At 42.3% G+C, this 20,843-nt stretch overlaps 1 protein-coding gene and 1 pseudogene across 2 annotated transcripts in view; both read right to left on the bottom strand.

Annotated features, from left to right (window-relative positions):
• ARIH1 (ariadne RBR E3 ubiquitin protein ligase 1) overlaps window positions 1-19,744 on the bottom strand; it is a 132,058-nt gene extending 112,314 nt beyond the window's left edge. The window contains exon 1 of one of the 2 annotated variants that reach the window (XM_066388540.1): window positions 17,833-19,744. In XM_066388540.1, coding sequence (XP_066244637.1) covers window positions 17,833-18,158 — 326 coding nt within the window. In that variant the 5' untranslated portion in view covers window positions 18,159-19,744. The remainder of the gene's footprint in view (window positions 1-17,832) is intronic. The other variant, XM_066388539.1, reaches the window with a different exon arrangement.
• LOC136407911 (RNA transcription, translation and transport factor protein pseudogene) lies at window positions 2,925-3,710 on the bottom strand (annotated as a pseudogene).
• Window positions 19,745-20,843: the final 1,099 nt, after the last annotated feature.

The following is a 20,843-nucleotide window of genomic DNA, read 5'->3' as shown; positions in this document are numbered from 1 at the left end:
AAAGGCCCGCAGTAAAGGCACATATGAGAAAGCAATCAATGAACAACTAAGGTGATGCAATGCGCAATGAAAAACTAATGATTGATGCTTCTCATCTCTCTCCGTTCCTGTCTGTCCGTCCCTGTCTATCCCTCTATCTCTCTGTCTCTGTAATAAAAAAAAAAAAAAGTATGCCAAAAGACAGGAACACATGACTGAAAACAAAAACTATATTAAGAAACAGATAATTTTAACACTGAAGTTACCTGACAAAAATTTAAAAATAAATTAATATGCTAAAGAAAACAGAACAGAAAGATGAAAAACTTAAAAAAGAAATCACCAAGCCTGACCAGGCGGTGGCGCCATGGATACAGCATCGGTCTGGGATGCAGAGAACCCAGGTTCAAAACCCCGAGGTCACCAGCTTGTGTGCAGGCTCACCAGCTTGAGTACAGGGTCGCTGGCTTGAGCATGGGATCATAGACATGACCACATGGCCCATGGTCGCTGGCTTGAAGCCCAAGGTCGCTAGCTTGAGCAAGGAGTCCCTTGCTGTACTGTAGCCCCCTCATCAAGGCACATATGAGAAAGCAAACAATGAACAACTAAGAAGCCGCAACAAAGAATTGATGTTTCTCATTTCTCTCTTCCTTTCTGTCTGTCCCTATCATTCCCTCTCTGTCTCTCTCAGAGTCTCCATATCTCACTAAAAAAGGGGGGGGGGGGAGATCACCAAAATATCAGTATTAAAAATTATATGGAAACTCTGGAACTGAAACATAGAATATATGAAATTAAGAACTAATTATAAGGGGTTCAAAAGGAGATGAAACATAGAAGACAGATCTGGAGACCCAGAAGATAAATCAGTAGAAATGATCCAAACTGAAGCAAAGAGGAAAGAGAATGTAAGACACACAAGAGCACTGGACACACACACAGCATTAAAAGCCTTAACCGATGTATAACTGGAGTCTCAGAAGGGAGGGAGATAAAGAAGGCAGAAATGAGAATTTCCAAAATTGTTAAGATATATTAACCGCCATATATCCAAAAGGATAGGATCTGAAAATCCAAAACAAGATAAACACAAAGAAAACCATGACTAGGCAAATTGTTTTCTATCGGTCTTAAAAAGTAAAAAAATCTCACACTCAGATTACAGACTCATTAGGTTCCTCCTACCACAAACAATGGAAGCCAGTAAACACTATAATCTTTAAAGTGCTGAAAGAAAACAACAATCAACCTAAAATTATACACCCAATAAAAATATTCTTCAAAAATGGAGGTGAAAAGAAAATATACAAAAATGGTAAGTAGGTGTTCACTATGTGCCAGGTACTACTGTTCTGGAAGTAGAGCAATAAATATAACCAAGTTCCTGATCTGTAGAGTTTTCATTTTAATGCAAGAAGTCTGAATATAAACAAAACAATAAATGGACTATGTCAGGTGGTATCTCTGTAGCTCCTCCTTGAAAAAAATTAAACATCTCATTTCCAATCATCTTCCCCCAACTACTTATATCTTATGATTCATATTTCCTGGGCTTTATTTTTTAAGTATATTTCTGTTAAGCATCTAACACAACTTACATGTCTCTGATTAATGAGTAATACTCCTTAATGTATAGTTTATAACCCGTTGCTAATTTATAGTACCGTGGTTGATTCAGAATATCTGAAGAATGATCTCAACCTATTTGATCTCAAAGCCCCTTTCATCTCTTACAAATTATTGAAGATGCCAGAGTTTTGTTTATGTGTTATTATCAACATTTATCTTGTTAGATATTATAACTGAGATTTTTAAAAATATTTAATTAAAAATAACACTAATAGCCCTTGCTGGTTGGCTCAGTGGTACAGCATCGGCCCGGCATATGGAAGTCTTGGGTTTGATTCCCAGCCAGGACACACAGGAGAAGCGCCCATCTGCTTCTTCACCCTTCCCCTCTCTTTTCTCTCTATTTCTCTCTTCCCCTCCCACAGCCAAGGCTCCATTGGAGCAAAGTTGGCCCAGGCACTGAGGGTCCATAGCCTCCACCTCAGGCACTAGAATGGCTTCCGTTGCAGCAGAGCAAGGCCCCAGATGGGCCGAGCATCACCTCCTGGTGGGCATGCCGGGTGGATCCCAGTCAGGCGCATGCAGGAGTCTGTCCTCCACCCCCCCCACCTCACTTCAGAAAAATACAAATCAGTAATAAACCCCATTATGTTAATATAAAAACATTTTTATAAAAATATGTTCTAAAAAAATTTAGGGAGTATACTATTTCACATATTTGAAAGTCTTTGGTACTTGGCTAACTAGAAAACAGGATTCTCACACCTGTTTCTTCATTCAATCTCTTGGATATGTTTTTTTTTTGAAAACTAAAGAGAATATGACCTCACAAAGATATGTATTTGGAAAAAGGATGAGCATTTTCGGGTTAATTATTGCTATTCTTTTTGATAACATCAAAACACAAAAGTGGTAGTTTCTAAAAGGCTAGTTGCAAGGTAGAATCTGAAAAAATATCAAAGAACTTTCATACTCCCCCCACCTCCCAAATTTATTAAAGAAAAAGCAATTATGGTAAATCTCTAGAATATGTGACATTTGATTTCCATACACATGCCAGAACATATATGGTTCCCAATTGTACTAAGTAGGTAAGAGGCTGAAATCTTAAAATGTTCCAACTTTCCCCAGTCTGTGGTGTCTGTCTTTGGATCAGTAACAATTGCCTGAACAGCTACTATGGCTAAATTTTTGTCTGTAGCTCTCTGAGCTCTTCTATAAAGCAGCTTCTCAGCCCTGGCCAGTGGCTCAGTGGACAGTCATCCCAGTGCACCAAGGTTGCAGGTCTGATCCCTGATCAAGGCACATGTTAGAAACAATCAATGTGTACACAACTAAGCAGAACAGCAAGTTGATGCTTCTCTCTCTCTCAAATCAATGGAAAAAAATTTTTTAAATGCAATTACAAAAAAACTCAAAAAACTGAATCTCCTGTGTCAGAAACAAGAATATGCTTGCCTGAAGCAACAGGCTCTAGTTTTGTTTAATTTGCTCTTTTGCTTGATTTGCTTTAGCAAAAGCATCCTGTATCAGAAGCTCCTGGAACAAAATTTGAATTGCCTTAAACATTACCAGGTAATCACCATGGTGCTGAATCTAAGGTTAGCCGACGCTTTAAAATCAAGATTTTTTACATCCAAATTGATCAATGGCTCTCATTTTTAGTTGCAGTGACAGGACTTTTTTGTTTAATGAGATACCAAGTCCTTGTATTTTTCCAGCTTTATCTCCATATTAAAGTCTGACAACAAAACCAAGAAACCAGTCAACTGCTTCTTGTAGAGCTTGAATATTGAAAGAACAGTTAACATCTCTGAGATACTTTTCAAAGAATGTAGGCCAGTCACTGCTGTGGATGTTTCTAAAATTACCTGTCTTCAATCTTGTAGTGTCTGATTTTCTGGTCTTCAAGCCAAGCAATAAAGTTTCTAAATCCTGTTCCACCTTTGCAGTTGAAGCCAGCAAGGTTGTGGTAGTTGAGGGTTGTCAGTTTGCACTGGAACATGGTCCAGGCTTCCTGCTCTGGTCCCCCAGGCTTTGGCCAGGAGAGGAGAGACAAGGAGTTGTGCATGGCACACACTGGAAACGCCTCATACTCATTATATTAAAACCCAAAGGCTTATTTTGTATTTTGAATGGATCATTTACCAATGTATGCTTGTGAAATATCACAACTGGTCATTGAAACATTGGTCATATGAAAAACATTGGTTCATTATGTCATGCAGATCTTCTAAATATTCATGCAGTTTATTATGCAATATCTCATCAAAAGTTTTTAAGTACTAGAAAGTTGTCAGTCTTACAGTGGCAGATATACGTTTTCCAAAATTCTAATTTTCACTTTAAAACTTCAAACACTGAGAGCAGTTTTGCTTGAAATGGCAGTCATATTTCATTCATTTTAAGAAACACCTATGTTTATTTACCATCTGTCTACATAAACAGTTTGTCAGTCATTCTTTCATGTAAAAATGGTGTTCCAACACACAAGCACCTTGTTCAGGTCATAAATCAGGTTTTCCTGAGACAATCATTGTACTTTAGTATGCAGCAGTTACATGCATTACTTCCAATTTTGCCACATAAGCTATTACTGTGTGTTTTTTTTTTGTTTTTGTTTTTATTTTTTCATTTTAGAGAGGAGGAAGGGAGGGAGGGCGAGAGAGAGAGAGAGGGAGGGAGAGAGAGAGAGAAAGGGGGGAGGAGCAGGAAGCATCAACTCCCATATATATGCCTTGACCAGGCAAGTGCAGGGTTTTGAACCGGCAACCTCAGTGTTCCCAGGTCGACGCTTTATCCACTGCACCACCAGAGGTCAGGCTTTTTTTTTTTTTTTTAATTTTTTTTATTTATTCATTTTAGAGAGGAGAGGAAGAGACAGAGAGAGAGAGAGAGAGAGAGAGGAGAAAGAGAGAGAAGGGGGAGGAGCTAGAAGCATCAATTCCCATATGTGTCTTGACCAGGCAAGCCCAGGGTTTCAAACCGGCGACCTCAGCATTTCCAGGTCGACGCTTTATCCACTGCACCACCACAGGTCAGGCACTATGTGTTTTTAAGGAATAGGATATAAAACTGGTAATTTTCACTGCTTCATGCAGGACAGAAGTGAAATTAGTACTTTTTACTGTGTAGCAGTGAAAAATACAATGAATACTATTGGGTTGGGGAATAAGTTCGTAGCGTTTTTACCGAACACTTTTATTTAAACAAAAAACAATAATTCTATCAATAAGTTAATCAATTATACATTCGCCGTTGCTGTTTACAACCTCTTCCCACCTCTCGACCAATTTGTTGATGCCGTTCCGCCAAAAATCGCCTGGTCTGGTGTCAAAGAAGTTGTTGAGCCAGTTTTTAAGGACCTCTTTGTTATCGAAGGTAACGCCCTTCATATGGTTTGACAGGGAGCGGAAAAGATGGTAATCGGTCGGTGCAAGGTCCGGAGAATACGGCGGATGCTGAAGGACCTCCCATTCAAGCTCTTGGAGTGCGGCTTTGACGACTTGTGCAACATTGGGCCTGGTGTTGTCATGAAGGAGTATGGTTTGACCATGTCGATCAGGTCTTTTCAGTCGAATAGCCTCATTCACGCGGTGTAGCTGGGCAATGTAGAGTTCCTTGCTGACCGTGGCATTCTTTTCGAGCATTTCCCAGTTCTTCATCGAATTCAGAAGGCCTTCCGCTGAATCGACGTCAAAGTCGCCATTTTTGAACTTTGCAAACCATTTCCATGCTGTAGACTCGCCTATGACACCTTCTCCATACACGTCGCAAATGTCCCGGGCTGCTTCGGCAGCTTTTGGACCTCAATGAAAAGCAAAGAAGAGCAGGTGTCGAAAATGTTGATTTTTGCCTCCTGGGTATTCCATTTCTAAGCCTCAAAACTAATAAAAAATTAAATAACTCAAAAAAACAATTAACATAGTTTTATAGAGCAGAAAGAGTTTTATCGAATGAATACTTACCCTTTGCCAAACAGCAAACAAATCGTTGTAAAATAAAATATAAAAACGCTACTAACTTATTCCCCAACCCAATAGTATAGGTTGGTGCCACTGATTTGATCTGTGCTAAGGTTTCTATGGTTTTACCCACCCACGGTTTTTGCACCATCAGTACAAATGTCAGCACATTGGAAAAGGCAAATTTCTTAGTACACTGCTCACAAAAATTACGGGATCAGGGAACGAGCATACTCCAGTACTTTCAGCCTTTTTTTTTTTTTTTTTTGGTGACAGAGAGAATCAGAGAGAGGGACAGATAGGGACAGACAGGAAGGGAGAGAGATGAGAAGCATGAATTCTTCATTGCGGCACCTTAGTTGTTCATTGATTGCTTTCACATATGTGCCTTGACCAGGGGGCTACAGCAGACTCAGTGACCCCTTGCTCAAGCCAGTGACCTTGGGCTCAAGCTGGTGAGCCTTGCTCAAACCAGATGAGCCCGTGCTCAAGCTGGCGACCTCGGGGTTTCAAACCTGGGTCCTCTGTGTCCCAGTCCGACTATCTATTCACTGCGCCACCACCTGGTCAGGCTACTTTCAGCCTTTTGTATAGTTCATTTCACCAATGAAATAGTTTATTTTGCATCTCATTTGCATAACTGAATAACTTTCTTTGACTTGTCATTTGCTTTTCTAATATTAATTTTAAAAAATCAAATTCCTATCGCTTCATATTAATTTTGAAATATCTATTTTTTGTGAGCAGTATATTATCATCGTTTGTCTTTCATTGACCATATTTTGAAAGCTACTTTATCAGTGTCACTCAACTTTTCTTTATTTATTTATTTAAATATTTCTTTTGTTCTTTTTTTATTATTATTTAATTAAATGAGGCAGAAAGGCAGAGAGACAGACTCCACCATGTGCCCCAACCGGGACCCACCAGGCAAACCCCATAATGAGTGATGCTCTGCTCATCTGGGGCCACTGCTCTGTTGCTTGGTAACATAGCTATTTTAGCACCTGAGGCGAGGCCATGGTGCTAACCTCAGCGCCTGGGGCCAACTTGCTCAAACCATTCAAGCCATGGCTACTGAAAGGGAAAAGGGAAGGAGAGAGAGAAGAGAAGAGAAGAGGGAAGGATGGAGAAGCAGATGGTTGCTTCTACTGTATGCCCTGACCAGGAATTGAACTCAGGACTTCCACATGCCAGGCTGATGCTCTACCACTGAGCCAACTGGCCTGGGCCATTCAATTGTTCTTAACATCACTGTCAGGATGTTAAAAGGAACTACATGCAAATAATAAAATTTATAAAAGGGTGTCATATGTTGAGGCCTTAAAAAGCTTGTCCTCTTGGAATTCATTTTCTTGACATCTTTTTACACTATTACTGCAGTGTTATCTAGAAATCATAAAATAATTTATTAGTGCCTGAAGAAAATCTTGTCTACCTCCCTTTTGTTTACAGATAAGGAACCAAGGCAGCAGGCATTTTCTAGGCAAAAGACAAACTTCAACAGGTATTTACTTATAAGTACGTGCTAAGAATCAGAAAATACTTCTCATTCCCTAGTTACTTAATCCCTAAAAAACTAAAAAATACAATCATGATTAAGAGAAAAAATAAATTATCAATTACAATCAGGTAATATTTGAATTATAACAGTTTCAAAGAGGCTAGCAAAGCAATCCTGAGAAATGACTGGGATTATAGCTATTCTTAACACTGTCTAAACTAATGTTTTACTAAGGAAATGTTACCTAATACTTCATGATTTGCTCTACTCTCTGCCAAAATGTATTAAGTGCCAGGTCAATTGTGACAATTCTTTTAAACGGAACATAGCAAAAAAACAAACAAACAAAAACCTGCTATTGAACAATGTTTACGTTTTTAAAAAAAATTACATGGGAGCCTGACCAGGCAGTGGCGCAGTGTATAGAGAATCGGCTTGGGACGCGGAGGACCCATGCTCGAAACCCTGAGGTCGCTGGCTTGAGCATGGGCTCACCAGCTTGAGCGCAGGGTCACTGGTTTGAGCGTGGTATCCTAGACATGACCCCATGGTTGCCGGCTTGAGCAGGAAAAAGTCGCTGGTTTGAGCAAGGGGTCACTCGCTCTGCTGAACGTCCCCCTTCTTCTGGTCAAGGCACATATGAGAAATCAATCAATGAACAACTAAGGAGCTGCAACGAAGAATTCATGCTTCTCATCGCTCTCCCTTCCTATCTATCTGTTCCTATCTGTCCCTCTCTCTGACTCTGTCACAAAAAAAAAAAAATTACATGGGAAAACTCCCAGCACAGTATTTGGCATTTCTCATTTATAACCTCAACACCCTTTGGTCTTAATACCAGATTTCTCATTTTTAAAAATAAAAAAAAAGTTAATGTGCCAGAGTAGATGTGATCTCAGTAAGAACTTTCTAAGCTGCCTTCTGAGATACCAAACTTCTAATCTATGCATCAAGATACATCAAGGAATGAGACCATTATATTCTTTTTTTTTTTTTTTTGTATTTTTCTGAAGCTGGTAACGGGGAGAGACAGTCAGACAGACTCCCGCATGCGCCCGACCGGGATCCACCCGGCACGCCCACCAGGGGCTACGCTCTGCCCACCAGGGGGTGATGCTCTGCCCCTCCGGGGCGTCGCTCTGCGGCAACCAGAGCCACTCTAGCGCCTGGGGCAGCGGCTAAGGAGCCATCCCCAGCGCCCGGGCCATCCCTGCTCCAATGGAGCCTTGGCTGCGGGAGGGGAAGAGAGAGACAGAGAGGAAGGAGGGGTGGGGGTGGAGAAGCAAATGGGCGCTTCTCCTATGTGCCCTGGCCGGGAATCGAACCCGGGTCCCCCGCACGCCAGGCCGACGCTCTACCGCTGAGCCAACCGGCCAGGGCGAGACCATTATATTCTTGATGAAGTCAGATGACCATGTATCACTGGATGAATGAGAATTTAAAAAGGAAGCAAAAGTTTAGGAAGAAACTGAAATTATTTATGATTTAAAAAATATAGTGACTAGTCTGACCAGGCAGTGTCACAGTAGATACAGCATCAGACTGGGACGCGGACGACCCAGGTTCGAAACCCCAAGGTCAGCAGCTTGAGCACGGGCTCATTTGGCTTGATCATAAGCTCACAGACATGACCCCATGATAGCTGCCTTGAGTCCAAAGGTGGCTGACTTGAGCCCAAGGTCGCTCACTTGAGCAAGGGATCATTCACTCTGCTGTAGCGCCCCTACCCCCCCCCCCCAGTCAATGCACAAATGAGAAAGCAATCACTGAACAACTAATAAACTGCACAAAGAATCGATGCTTCTCATCTCTCTCCCTTCCTGTCTGTCCCTATCTGTCCCTCTATCTCTGTTAAAAAAAAAAAAGAAAAAGAAAAGCAAACAAGTCAAAAAAGTTCAATTATGCAAATGAGATGCAAAACCAACTTTTATTTCATTGTTGAAAATGCACTATACAAAAGGCTGAAAGTACTGAAGTATCTGCATGTTCCCTGATCCCCTAATTTTTGTGAGCAATGTATGAGAAAGCAATGAACAACTAAGGTACTGCAATGAAGAATTGATGCTTCTCATCTCTACCTTTCTGTCTCTCTGTATCTGTCCCTCTTTGTCTCTCTCTCTGTCAAAAGTAAGGAGAGAGAGAGAGAGAGAGATCATCAATGTCACCATCACAGGTCAGGTCCACATGAAAGCAGATTTTAATTCTTTTTTTTTTTTTAATCAGGAGTTAAACATTGGAATAGCTACAACACAAAATAGCTCAGTTATTTATTTGTAATCAAGCAGAGATTGGAATGTTACGGAGAAGATTCTTTAGAGACATTAGGCAACAACAGGGGCTCTCAACCCTGAATGTACATGAAAATAATCCAGGGAAAGGAAGATTTTTGGTTTTGTTTAATGACAATGCCTAATCCAAACTCCTAGAGACCCATTTTCAGTCTTGGGTGGGCCTAAGTGCCCGCAGTTCTAAAAATCCTCAAGTAAAGAAATCTAATAAGTAGATCGCATCATTGTCAACATATTGGTTGTGATATTATGCCATTGTTTTGCAAGACGTTACCATTGCAGAAAAATCAGTAAAGGGTACTGCACAAATGAGAAAGCAATCACTGAACAACTAAGGAGCTGCACAGAGATCTATCTCTCTCTCTGCATTACTTCTTGCAACTGCATGTGAATCTATAATTATTTCAAAATAAAAAGTGTGATGAAAAAATCCTCAGATGATCCTGCTATGTAACTGAGATTAAAAAATAATCAGCGGACTGGAGAATCTCAAATTCCTGCGAAATCTAACTACAAACTATTCTTTTAATTTTAGCCACTGAAAGGTAATTAGAATGCTTATCATTTGAAGGTATAATAATGCTTTGCAAAGCCAAGTACAAACATTTAAGGTTAATCCAAACTAAAATATCCAAAACTACTATGCTCTCCTATTGGTATATATAAATTGACTGGATAAACACGATATACAGCTGTCACTCACCTATTGACTAAGCCTGGTCTATGCGTGTGCATAAAACAGTAGGTGGCCTCTAAGGTAGCCCAAATTGACTGGATAAACACGATATACAGCTGTCACTCACCTCTTGACTAAGCCTGGTCTATGCGTGTGCATAAAACAGTAGGTGGCCTCTAAGGTAGCCCCATGGATCCCTGCTTCCGGGCCTTCACACTTTTGTGCAATCCTCTCCTCCTGATTATGGGCTGGACTTAGTTACTCACAAGTAGAATATGGCAATGTACTGGGATGTCATTTTCTGAGATGAAGTTATAAAAAGACTGTGGCTTCCGTCTTGGGGGCTCCCCTCTTCAACTCCCTCTTCTGAAGGAAAGAGGCTGGTGTCACACGCTATGGAAAAGCCCACATATGACAAGGTCTGATGTCTCTGGGCAACAACCAGCCAGTGAAATTCTGAGGCCTGCCAATAGCCACATAAGTGACCTTAGAAGAGGATCCTCTCAATCAACCTTGAGACCTGCTATGCTGCTTGACACTTTGGCTGTAGCATTATAAAGAGACCCTGAGCTAGGTGCATCCAGTAAAGCTGCATCGAGAACTATGACCCATAGAAACTGTAATAAATGTTTGTGGGTTTTTAAAAATATTTTATTTTTATCCATTTTAGAGAGGGGTTGGGGAGAGGGGTTGGGGAGAGGGGTTGAGGGAGAGGGGTTGGGAGAGGGAGAGGGAGAGGGAGAGGGAGAGGGAGAGGGAGAGGGAGAGGGAGAGGGAGAGGGAGAGGGAGAGGGAGAGGGAGAGGGAGAGGGAGAGGGAGAGGGAGAGGGAGAGGGAGAGGGAGAGGGAGAGGGAGAGGGAGAGGGAGAGGGAGAGGGAGAGGGAGAGGGAGAGGGAGAGGGAGAGGGAGAGGGAGAGGGAGAGGGAGAGGGAGAGGGAGAGGGAGAGGGAGAGGGAGAGGGAGAGGGAGGGAGGAACCAGAAGCATCAAATCCCACATGAGCCTTGACCGGGCAAACCCAGGGTTTTGAACCCGCAAGCTCAGCATTCCAGGTCAACACTTGATCCACTGCGCCACCACAGGTCAGGCTAAATGTTTGTTGTTTTAAAGCCACTAAGTTTGGGGGAAATATAAAGCTAAAGAGAAGTAATTCATGTAGCTACCACAGGTCAAACCCCCAAAAAGAAATCTAATATGATGACTTCTGCCTACCTTTCTTCATAGTATCAAACCTCTAAGCGTCTACAACACTATCACCAACAATTTATAACCTCCTCTGCTTAGGCTTACCTCACCATAAGCCAGACATCTTCCTCTTTCTTTTCATTTAATTTCTCAGTATGGCTTCCTATGCCTCTATCCTAGACATATTTCAGATCTCAATTCCTATTACTCTTCACATAGCACTTGACTAAACTTCTTACTGACCTAATAGCTATGAATGTCTAAATTCAAAGAGATCATGAACTCCAGAAGCCTTCTCACAGTCTCTTCAACATTTAGTACAGTACTGAGCAGCCTTTACAGTATCCAAGACCTTATATTCCTTGCAGTGTATTAAATCAACTCAACTATTTTTGTTTAAAACAAAAATCAAAACCACTAGCAATGGGGAAGGGTGGAAGGAAAAACCAAGTATTCCAAATTAGAATGTGAGATGTCATCAGCTTGGTTTGCACACTGGAAAGAACTGAGTAAAAACCACCTTATATGAAGGATAGTAATATTATGACAAATTCCCTCAATTCTATGATTAGGCTAGTAAGTGTTGTTCAGGCTCTTAAATTTTTTCCTTTCATTAGTTTCTTCACCTCTGTAGTAATTTCAAAAACCAGGGGTCAGGAACCTTTTTGGCTGAGAGAGCCATGAACACCACATATTTTAAACTGTAATTCCGTGAGAGCCATAAAAAAACCCGTGTACATCATACATTATCCAATAAAAATTTGGTGTTGTCCCGGAGGACAGCTGTGATTGGCTCCAGCCACCCGCAACCATGAACATGAGCAGTAGGAAATGAATGGATTGTAATACATGAGAATGTTTTATATTTTTAATGTTATTATTATTTTTTTATTAAAGACTTGTTAGCGAACAAGATGCAGCCATCAAAACAGCCACATCGGGCTCGCGAGCCATAGGTTCCTGACCCGAGTTAAACCAAGGAGAACCTGACCAGAAGGTGGCACAGTGGATAGAGCATCAGACTGAGACGCATAAGACCCAGGTTTGAAACCCAGAGGTCATCCGGCTTGAGCACAGGCTCACCAGCTTGAGCATGGGGTCACTGGCTGAGCATGGGATCATAGATACAACCCCACGGTCACTGGCTCAAGCCTAAAGGTTGCTAGCTTGAAGCCCAAGGTTGCTGGCTTGAGCCCAAGGTCTCACTCACTCTGCTGCAGCCCCCGGCCCCGGCCCCGCCACATCAAGGCACATGAGAAAGCAATCAATGAACAACTAAGGTACCCCAAAGAATTGATGCTTCTCATCTCTCTCCCTTCCAGTCTGTCTGTCCCTACCTGCCCCCCCCCCCCCATCAAAAAAAAAAAGAAGAAGAAACACTGCTGTTAAAAGTTCAAATATGCCTGGCCTGTGGTGGTGCAGTGAATAAAGCGTTGACTTGGAACGCTGAGGTCACCAGTTCAAAACCCTGGGCTTGCCTGGTCAAGGCACATTTGGGAGCTGATGCTTCCTGTTTTTCCTCCCACCCTTCTCTCTCTCTCTGTGTGTGTCTCTCTCTCTCTCTGTCTCTCTTCGTCAAAATGAATAAATAAAAATAATTAAAATCAATCAATAAAAATTTACAAAAAAGTTCCAATACATCAGTAGTTCTTTTTATCTTTTTTAAAGTTAGAGTAGGGGAGATAAGAGAGACTCCTGCATGCACCCAGACCAGGATCTATCTGGCAACCCCCATCTGGTGCCAATCCCTTGCCCATGTTGGGCCATGCTTGCAACCAAGCTATTTTTAGCATCTGAGGAGGAGGCTCCAACAGAGCCATCTTCAGCACTTGAACCAATCAAGCCATGGCTGTGGGAGGGGAAGAGAGAGAGGAAGAGAAGAAGAGAAGGGGGGGGGGGGGAGAAGCAGATGGTCACCTATCCTGTGTGACCTGACCGGGAATTGAACCTAGAACTTCCACACACCAGATAGATGCTCTACCACTGAGCTAACCAGCCAGGGCCAGTGGTTCTCAAACTTCAGCATGTATTAGCATCACCTGGACTGCTTGTTAAAACAGACTGCTGGACTCCACTCCCAGAATTTCTGATTCAGTAAGAATTAATGTAATTTGGCCTGACCTGTGGTGGCGCAGTGGATAAAGTGTCGACCTGGAAATGCTGAGGTCGCCGGTTCGAAACCCTGGGCTTGCCTGGTCAAGGCACACATGGGAGTTGATGTTTCCAGCTCCTCCCCCCCCCTTCTCTCTCTGTGTCTCTCCCTCTCCTCTCTAAAATGAATAAATAAATAAAAAATAAAAAAAATTTTTAAAAAAAGAATTAATGTAATTTAAAGCTTATAGCTCAAGGAGATCAACTGGAAAAAGAGTTCAAGAGGAGTAAACCATACCCAACACCCTAATAGCTTCAAAACACATACCCACACTCTCACACATTCTCTTTCTCCCCTCCCCCCCCTTACCCCCCCTACACTCCTTCCAAACAAGCTGACCAAATTAAGCTCATCTTGATACACACACTGGAGTTCAACTTCTTGGAAACAATGAGCATCTCAAATTAAGGATGCTAAACAAAACACTGATCAATCTAGTAGTTCAACTCCCTTAACTTTACAGTTTTAAGAAATAAATAGCAAAACAAAAACTAAAAGTTGAGATATAAATTACTTTGCCAATTAGAAGAAAATTCACGGCTAGAACTGACTCCCAGTCAGTGGAAAATATGCTGCAATAAAGTATTCCTCAATTTATGCTTAAGGTTAAACCTTAGAATCTCATCTTAGAAGTTCTTTAAATTTTGTAATTAAACAAATAGGTGAAATATCAACAGCCAACAGAAAATTCCCCCACCAAGAGTTAGGGTTGTTTTTTTTTTACTGATTTTAATTTATTGTGTTTACATAGATTCTAGTGTCCCCCCGAATGCATCCCCTTTCCCCGAGTTAGGTTATTTTTAAAACAAGTTATGTAGCATAATAAATCTAATAGCAAAATGCCTGATCACCTCTTTTTACCTCCTCTCTGACCACTCTATCCAAAAAGCCCCCTCCTTCTGTACACTCTGTAAATGTGGCATTCCTAAGGGGTATGCCCTTCTCACTCTACTCATCCTCCCTAACAGTGAAAATCATGACAGTGCATGATCCCTGACTATTCTAGTGGTTCAGAACTATCATTGCAGTGGCTAAAAATACATAGATGATCAGGCTCCAACTCAGAATAAACTAATGAATAACAATCTCTGAGAATAGAGCTCATATTGGTCTGGGAAAGGACCTTTATATTGCTTCCAAGGTAAAAACTATGCCCTCCATATAATATGGTAACTGGAACACAAGGCACAACCAATTGTGCTGAACATTGTTATGGAAACACAAAATGGCATGTTTATACATCCCTCAATTGCAGAATTGTGCAGTGTTTAAAAAACTACCTAGCTACTTAGGCAATCACACTAAAAATAACCCTACTTCTTAATATTAGCAAAACTAATTAATATATCTAGTTTTGTAAGTTAAGGGGTTCTAGCATTTCTCTACATTTCTCTATCACTAGTATAAGTTAAAACTGAAGAAAATCCCTACCCTTTTCTTAAAAGTTCAAAAGGTAAGCTAGGTAGCCACAAAGGGTTTAAATAAAACACCACCAAATTAAACTATAACAAAGTCACAGAAAGCCAGAAAACCAAGAGTTTTCTAAAAGAAAAGTGTTGACTTATTTGAATACTAGAACTAATCAGCAGATATCTACAAATAATAGTATATATCTGTTGCTGCCCTGAACTACTCTCCCAGAAAAATTAAATTCCCAAGGAAGATCAACTTGACAATCTTTTTACTTTTCAATCATTTTCTCTTGCAAATTTATTTTCAAAGTCAATAACACAGCTGATTTCATACTGAAATGTAGCACTGGGGTGGGGCAACAGGGGATATAATTTTTTTAGAATTAACAGTAAACTCTCTAATTTGAACTAAGTAAAACAATGGTTTTTAACTTAATAAAACTCATTTTAACATTAAACCAACATTAGGTTTTTAAGTTGAAAAACCTACACAGGTATTTAAACTCTCTACAAATATAAAGAGGTCTTATAAATCCATAAAAGATAAATATCCCAAAGGGGGTAAAAAGTAAGCAAACACAAAGGACAATTTACAAAAGACACATCAATAAACATGTTAGAAGTTCAATCTCATCAGTATTAAAAAAAGAGGAAAATTTACAAATGACCATTTTATTCCAATCAAGCACCAACCAGCGGGGGGAAAACTAGCATAACCTTTCAGAAGGCAATATGGTAATGTTTGAAAATAAGCAAATCCTTTGACCCAGCAATTCAATTTATCCTAAGAAAAATATGAAAACATTCAACAATTTATCTATGAAGTTATTCTCAATGAGGTTTGTAAAAGCTAAAATCGAAGAAATAAAAAGGTCAATAACAGATTGATTAAATAGTTCATTCAGATCTGTGATCATGTAAGAAAATTGATGTCTTCTGCTTTTTTCCTACTGAAAACATAAGAACAACATACAGTATCATTCTGTTATTAAAAATATGTATAGCTTAACCAGAGGGTCTGGAAAGAACTACAGTTACAAATTTTGGCGTAACTCTCTGGGTGACAGCTTATTTTATCTACTTTTCTGGCCCAAGTTTTTTCTTACAGTGTGCATGTATTATCTGTGTAACTTTTAAAGTTTAACTCTATTAACATAAATAACTTGTATCATAACCAGAGCCTAGTGTAGATCTAGTAAGTATATACTATTTGGAGAAAAGATGGCCTGGGATAAAATCCTATCCTTTGATTTACTAACATTTCTAAATATGAACTTTTAACAAGGGATACTTGACTTATATATTCAGGAATTCTATTTTAAAACATACTTAACATAAAGCAGACTAGAAAAAAATTTTCAAAAATCAAGCATGGAAACATGGTAAAAGTACACCTTTAAAATCCCTAGTATTTTGTATGTCTTTTTAGTTCAGTTCATCCACATTTATTCTCCCCCATAAAATAACAGAGAATGAGTGAAGTGGAATGCATTACCTACATGACTGTTACAGAACTAACATAAAGAACTTGTAAGGTTTGGCCTCAGTGACTAAGGCACACCAGAGAGCTGAGAAAGTTGGATGAGATTTAACTATGTGAAAACAGACTTTAAGTTAAAAAGTTTAAAAGAATTCAACATTTTACTGTGAATTCTTTTGAAAAAGTTGCCTCAAAAAAAAAAAAAGAAAGAAAACTTCTCAATCTAGTAGTCTAAGAAGTCAACTGTTATACTGTGGAGATCAGAAAAAGAACAATAAAATTTAACTGTCTTCTTCAATCCTTCAATTTCCTCCTTAGACTGCATTATCTATATACAAGTTTAAGATTTCCAATGTTCAGTAATAGCACCGGACATCACAGATTTTTTTTTTGCAATTATTCAAAACACTGCCTTCAAATTGATGGTTAAATTTTCAAAAGAAAATGCTGCTTCCTGAACATTCAACAAGTAGGCAGTGAAATACTGCTTATTTGCCGGTGAACATGAGCCATTAATTTTAAGGGGGAAAAAATGTAATGACTGACATATGACATACAAGAGGGCAATAGTAACTTGCAGCCTATGTATATTTTCTTCCCTGTAACTTTTGTTTTCTAGAAGTTGCACTGAATCAAGACTTCATTTTTATTCTTCAATCGTATACCTGACTCTTCATCGTAACTGGTTTTCCTAAACAAATGGAAACTTATTTCCTAAAGCTCTAAAATGCAAAATCTGACCCATAAGAAGGTTAAACAAAATGTGGTTATCAATTTAAATCAAGCCTATCTTACTGAACACGAAACAGAAATTACAAAGAGAGAGAAGCCCAAGAGAAAAAAGCCTACACTTTCTAAATCACAATCGAGTCTTGTCTAACATCAGACAAGAACTCTGCGTTTTGTTGTTGTTCCAGCTGCAAGGCTGGGTATGCAATCTGCAGTTAACTTCCTACCGCTCCAATTCAAATCATAAGCTGCTGCTGGGAAAAGTTGCAGTTAGGTCCCAAACAAACAGCAAAGACGTGAAAAGATGCAGAGTTCACCACAGGAAAAGAAGGAGGCCCATCAGCACCTCTTCCGAGAAGTAATTCCCTTCCCCCACCTTTCAGTAGGCACTTAAGACTGCCAAGCAGATCCATTTCTGTATTAGCTGATGCCCACTTGGGGCAACGGTACACCAAACTGCTCTTAGGCCTACTCTAACGTCTTCCAAAAGTGCTCAAGTGAGACTGAAGGCCAGGGTAAACCTGTTAGGGGCCCAGTTTTTCCTGATCTTCACCACCCCCTCCACCCCGCCCTTGCAGGCGCTCCTCCGGCCAAGGGAAGGACACCAGAGCCAGGGACAGGCAGGAATTGCCCGCAACAGAAGTCTCGGGCGGCCGGAGGCCTCCGCCATAGCAGGACCGGGAAAGCACCGCCCCCAGCGCACCTCCCCACACCGGCTAACCGGCGAATGTCTGCTTTCGACACCCTCTGTCCCCAGCAGAGGCAGCGGAGCAGAGAAGGGCGGGGAAGCATCCGGCCGAGCTGCGCACCGGGCCCAAGCCTGCCCCCCGGGGCCGCGCGGGCCGCCCGATTCTGCTCCCTCGTCCAGCCAGCGCAGTGGCCACCCTCACCTGGATGACCTCGTTGACCTCCCGGATACATTCCACCATGTGTTGCAAAATCTGCTCGGCCGTGAGCACCTCGTAGCGGTAATCCTCCTCCTGCTCCAGCCCCGGCCCGCCGCCGCCGCCGCTGCCGCCGCCGCCGCCCGGCCCCAGAGCGCTGCCGCTGCCGCCGCCGGTCTCCCCGCACAGCAGTCCGTCCCGCTCCCCACCGACGCCCAGCCCGGGTTCCACCAGCTCCACCTCGCCCAGATCCAGGTTATCATCATCCGGCTCGTCGTCGTCCTCTTCCTCCTCTGCGCCGCTGTCCTCCTCGCTGCACTCTTCATCCTCATCGAACTCGTAGTTGTAGCCCTCGTCCGAGTCCATGGCGCGACGCGCGAGGGGCCAGCGGGCGCTGGCCCTGAGGCGGGGAGAGGGCGTGGACGCCCAGGCCCCGGCTCTCTCACCGGCTCCGGCTGATGTCCGGACGCAGGCCTGGCTCCGGCCCCGCGGGCCGCGGCTCCTCCCCGGGCGCGGCGGTTGGCAGTTGGCGGCGGGGAGGGCGCGGAGGCGGGAGGCAGCGAGCGAGGGGGCCGCTCGCCGCCCGCCTCAGTCAAACTCAGCTCCGCTCCGGCCTCCGAGAGAAAAAAGTCCCCGGCGCCACCTCCACCGCCGCGGTTACCGCTACTGAGCCAACAAAGGGGCGTGCGTCACCGCGTCGCGCTGCGTAGTCACGTCACTACTCTTGGCGTCACCGCGCCCCGCCCCGCCGCCCCTGCGTGGAGTGTGAGGAGACCCCACGGCCGGGCCTTGGCCTGGGAGCGAGGCACCGCAAGAGTTGCCTTCCCGGTTCCTGCTGCTGTCGCCCTGTGGGTGGATACCCGTGAATCCTGTACTTGAGGAAGCTGTGACCTCCCACTCACTACCAGAGGCCCTACCCTCGGCCCCCTGACCGCCCTGGAGGTCTTTTTTTGGCCTCAGGCCTTACGGATGCAGCCCCCTTCTGCAACCTGGTGGAAGGCGGCCTTCCCACCCGCCCTAGAGCTATTCCGGGGAGCTGTCGGCTCTTGAACCAAAATTCCCGTTGCCCAGGCTGCTGAATGGAAATGTGTTTTGCGCAGAACTTCTAAACTGTGATAACTGCGCCTCGTTTTAAGAAGTTTGATTCCGTGCCCAGGAACAGATGTGCCCCGGCTTCAGAGTCGTCCGTGGTTACACCATTTAAACCAGCTTTTCCTGAACTCCGCTCGCGGAACACGGATTAATTGAGCAGTGTCCAGGGGCTTTGCATGTCTTACCTCTCGTCCTCGTGGAGCCACAGTGCCCCGTCTGCTTCGGAATGGGATACGACCAAGGCCATAGAACACGTGTCCCGTTAGCCTCTGCGTGACCTGTAGTATCAGTCATAAAAGTGCTTTCTAATGTACACATGTCGTATGTCTTAGGTAATACAGAGTATGTAATAGGGTTTTAATACAACACAATTCGGGCAATAATAGAAATACCTACAAGGACCAACTATAGTGGAAAGGGTGTGTTTGACTCTTATCTGGACATGTGCTGTGCGAGCTGAATGTGAACGGGTGCTAGAAGTAGTTTAGTTTGTGGAGCTTAAAGTGTAAGGAGGGGGTGAATGGCAAGATAATAGTAAGGTATTTTATGCCATTCTCAGAGTGGACTTGAATCTTTTTGTAAGTAGGACAGGAGAGCCGAACAGGTGTTCTGAAGGAAGAAGAGGTGTAAGAAAGCTCTCTCTTGGGATAACTTTGAGGATTTTGTCAAGATTGAAAATCTTTTCAAATATCAATCCTTAACTCATTGGTAAATTGTACTGTGCAACGTACAGGTTCCCTTTGGGAATTGATTTTGAAAAGTTAAAAATTATGCAATATATATAAGCCTCTACTAATTTGTCCATTTTTTGAGTTTTAAATAATCAAATTTGCAAATTAAAGCTTTTAACGACAATGCGGGTAGGTCTTGGTCCTTTCCTTCTGTTTCTCTTTAGCAGCTCTATGTTGTTGCTACAACTGGGGCAAGCTAAGGACACTAGCAACCCTGTCTCTCCACCCCATCCCCATTGTTATATGCCTACAGAAAAAATCAGTACCCTAAACCCCTTTGCCCTCTCTTTTTTTTTTTACCTTGTACACCTACTTTGAATGAACCCTACCATTCATATCCTACCCTTTGGTACTAAAACAGCTGACTGCTACTGGAGAAATTTGTGTAACAACTGCATTATATTACTAAGTTCCAGTGACCAAGCACAAGTGATGCCTCAACACCACCCAGCAATCCTGTTAGATTTTTCTTCATTGTGCTCCCACTTTAGGCGATTCTTTCAAACCTTCACCAGTTTTCTAAACCCCCAACCTTGCTTACCCAAATCCTCTCCACGAAGATGGCTTTACATCACTGAGAAAGTTGAAATCATAAAGACCACAGTGACTGAAGCATGCTAAGCAGAGAAGAGGATACTGAGGGTTATGTAGTGAGAGAAAGCAGGTCAAAGCAAGGGGGAGAGTAGGGCCTGTAAACCATTTTCAGTTTACATCATTGCAACGTGAGGCATTGAAGAACTTTAAGTGGAAGAATGAAACAATATGATCTGTGTTTAAAAAAATAACAACTATGGTTGCTTTGTGGTGAATGGACTAGGAAAGCAGTTAGGTCCCAAACAAACAGCAAAGACGTGAAAAGATGCAAGCAGAAGCCTCACCACAGGAAAAGGAGGCCCATCAGCACCTCTTCCAAGAAGTAGTTCCCTTCCCCCACCTGCGGGTAGAGACTATTCATGAGGCTATCTCAGTTGTCCAGGTAAATAGTGATAATGGCTTGCACTAGCGTTGTGATAATAGATAATTAGAAGTGGTCAGATTCAAGTATAGTTTGAAAGTAGAGCCAACAAATTTGCCAATGGTTTGACTGGGGTTGGTAGAAAAATCAAGGATGCCTACTAGATTTGAGGCTGGAACAACTGGGCGTGGTGAATGGTAGTGCCATTTACTGAAACATGTTAAGAAGTTTGAGATTCT

This window comes from Saccopteryx leptura, chromosome 6, assembly GCF_036850995.1.
Source record: "Saccopteryx leptura isolate mSacLep1 chromosome 6, mSacLep1_pri_phased_curated, whole genome shotgun sequence".
Lineage (NCBI taxonomy): Eukaryota > Metazoa > Chordata > Mammalia > Chiroptera > Emballonuridae > Saccopteryx > Saccopteryx leptura.
The sequence above is the reverse complement of the archived record's forward strand: the minus strand, read 5'-3'. Positions and strand labels throughout refer to the sequence as shown.